Source organism: Eretmochelys imbricata, chromosome 6, assembly GCF_965152235.1.
Source record: "Eretmochelys imbricata isolate rEreImb1 chromosome 6, rEreImb1.hap1, whole genome shotgun sequence".
NCBI classification, from domain to species: Eukaryota; Metazoa; Chordata; order Testudines; family Cheloniidae; genus Eretmochelys; species Eretmochelys imbricata.
In genome coordinates, this window is record NC_135577.1 from 30,457,499 (window position 1) to 30,459,331 (window position 1,833).

General features: G+C 58.8%; 1 protein-coding gene across 1 annotated transcript; it reads left to right on the forward strand.

Annotated features, from left to right (window-relative positions):
* Positions 1-339: 339 nt before the first annotated feature.
* Positions 340-1,545, forward strand: KCNJ11 (potassium inwardly rectifying channel subfamily J member 11). Its single transcript, XM_077820062.1, has one exon. The coding sequence runs from the start codon at positions 340-342 to the stop codon at positions 1,543-1,545; it is 1,206 nt and encodes a 401-aa protein (XP_077676188.1).
* Positions 1,546-1,833: the final 288 nt, after the last annotated feature.

The following is a 1,833-nucleotide window of genomic DNA, read 5'->3' on the forward strand; positions in this document are numbered from 1 at the left end:
TTCACGGGTGGTGGGGGGAGCTCCCCGCCTTTGGGGACAGGCCCGGGCGCAGGCTCTGCATGCCCGAAGCCCTGGCTGCTGCAATCCGGAGCCGTGCACCAGATGCTAACCCTTTGCCTCCCCGTTTCCTATCCCCACCCTCCCGCGCCGCTCCCGGGGCGGTGATTGGCGTGAGCAGCTGGGGCTTGCCCAGGACTGGGCTGCGGGGCCGGAGGAAGAAGGCAGCGGGGCCTGGGAGCGGAGCCGGGGAAGGGAGAGCAGGAGGGTGGGGAGGATCCGCCTGTGCCGGTCTGCTCGCCGGAGCCGGCATGGGGCATTGCTGAGCGCCCCGGGGGAGCCATGCTGTCCAGGAAAGGGATCATCCCCGAGGAGTATGTGCTGACCCGCCTCGCCGAGGATGTCCCGGATCACGCCCGCTACCGCGCCCGGGAGCGGCGGGCCAGGTTCGTGGGGAAGAGCGGCACCTGCAACGTGGCCCACAAGAACATCCGGGAGCAGGGCCGCTTCCTGCAGGACGTTTTCACCACCCTGGTGGACCTCAAGTGGCCGCACACGCTGGTCATCTTCACCATGACCTTCCTGTGCAGCTGGCTGCTCTTCGGCATGACCTGGTGGCTGATCGCCTTCGCCCACGGGGACCTGGACCACAGCACGCAGCTGCAGGCAGGGGGTAGCCGGGGGGCTGGGGAGGCGGAGGCCGGGGGGTTCGTGCCCTGCGTGACCAGCATCCACTCCTTCACCTCCGCCTTCCTCTTCTCCATCGAGGTGCAGGTGACCATCGGCTTCGGGGGCCGCATGGTGACCGAGGAGTGCCCGGCCGCCATCCTGATTCTGATCGTGCAGAACATCGTGGGGCTGGTGATCAACGCCATCATGCTGGGCTGCATCTTCATGAAGACGGCTCAGGCGCACCGCCGGGCCGAGACCCTCATCTTCAGCAAGCACGCCGTGATCGCCCTGCGGGAGGGCAGGCTCTGCTTCATGCTGCGGGTGGGCGACCTGCGCAAGAGCATGATCATCAGCGCCACCATCCGCATGCAAGTGGTGAAGAAGACCACCAGCCTGGAGGGCGAGGTGGTGCCCCTCAACCAGGTCGACATCCAGATGGAGAACCCGGTGGGGGGCAGCAACATCTTCCTGGTCTCCCCGCTCATCATCTACCATGTGATAGACAAGAACAGCCCCCTCTACGACATCTCCCCCCAACACCTCAACCACCATGAGGACCTAGAAGTCATCGTCATCTTGGAAGGGGTGGTGGAGACCACTGGCATCACCACCCAAGCCAGGACCTCCTATCTGGCCGACGAAATCCTCTGGGGCCAAAGGTTTGTGCCCATCGTGGCTGAGGAAGATGGTAGGTACTCAGTGGACTACTCTAAGTTTGGCAACACGGTGAGAGTACCCACCCCCCCTTGCACTGCCAGGCAGCTAGAGGAAGACAGGAGCATCATAGACTCCATCCCATTGTCACCTAAAAGCACCAGCAGGAAGAGGTCTTTCAGGTTAAAGCCCAAATTTACCATAACTGATGAGCCTTCCTGACACCCTTTTAGAGGAAAGATGCAATAAACAAGAACACTGAGATGGCCTCTTATTTTTCTTAGCCAGGTTGGTAGCACAAGGTGTGTGTAGTATTATTTATTGCAGGATAAATTAAAGTTAATTTTATTTTTTTAAAGGCGTGCAACATTTTTAAGCAACATTGGGTGTGGAAAAATTTTATTCTGTTGCTTGTAATTTCAGTTCAGACTGTCTTGTTTATTCGCATGATCATTTTGGATGATTTATGCACACTGAATAATGCCTTTTCTTGAAAAGTAAGTTTATCTG

What these genes read in the sequence shown, in the direction of transcription:
- KCNJ11 (XM_077820062.1), top strand. Translation starts at nt 340, where the DNA reads ATGCTGTCCAGGAAAGGGATCATCCCCGAGGAGTATGTGCTGACCCGC.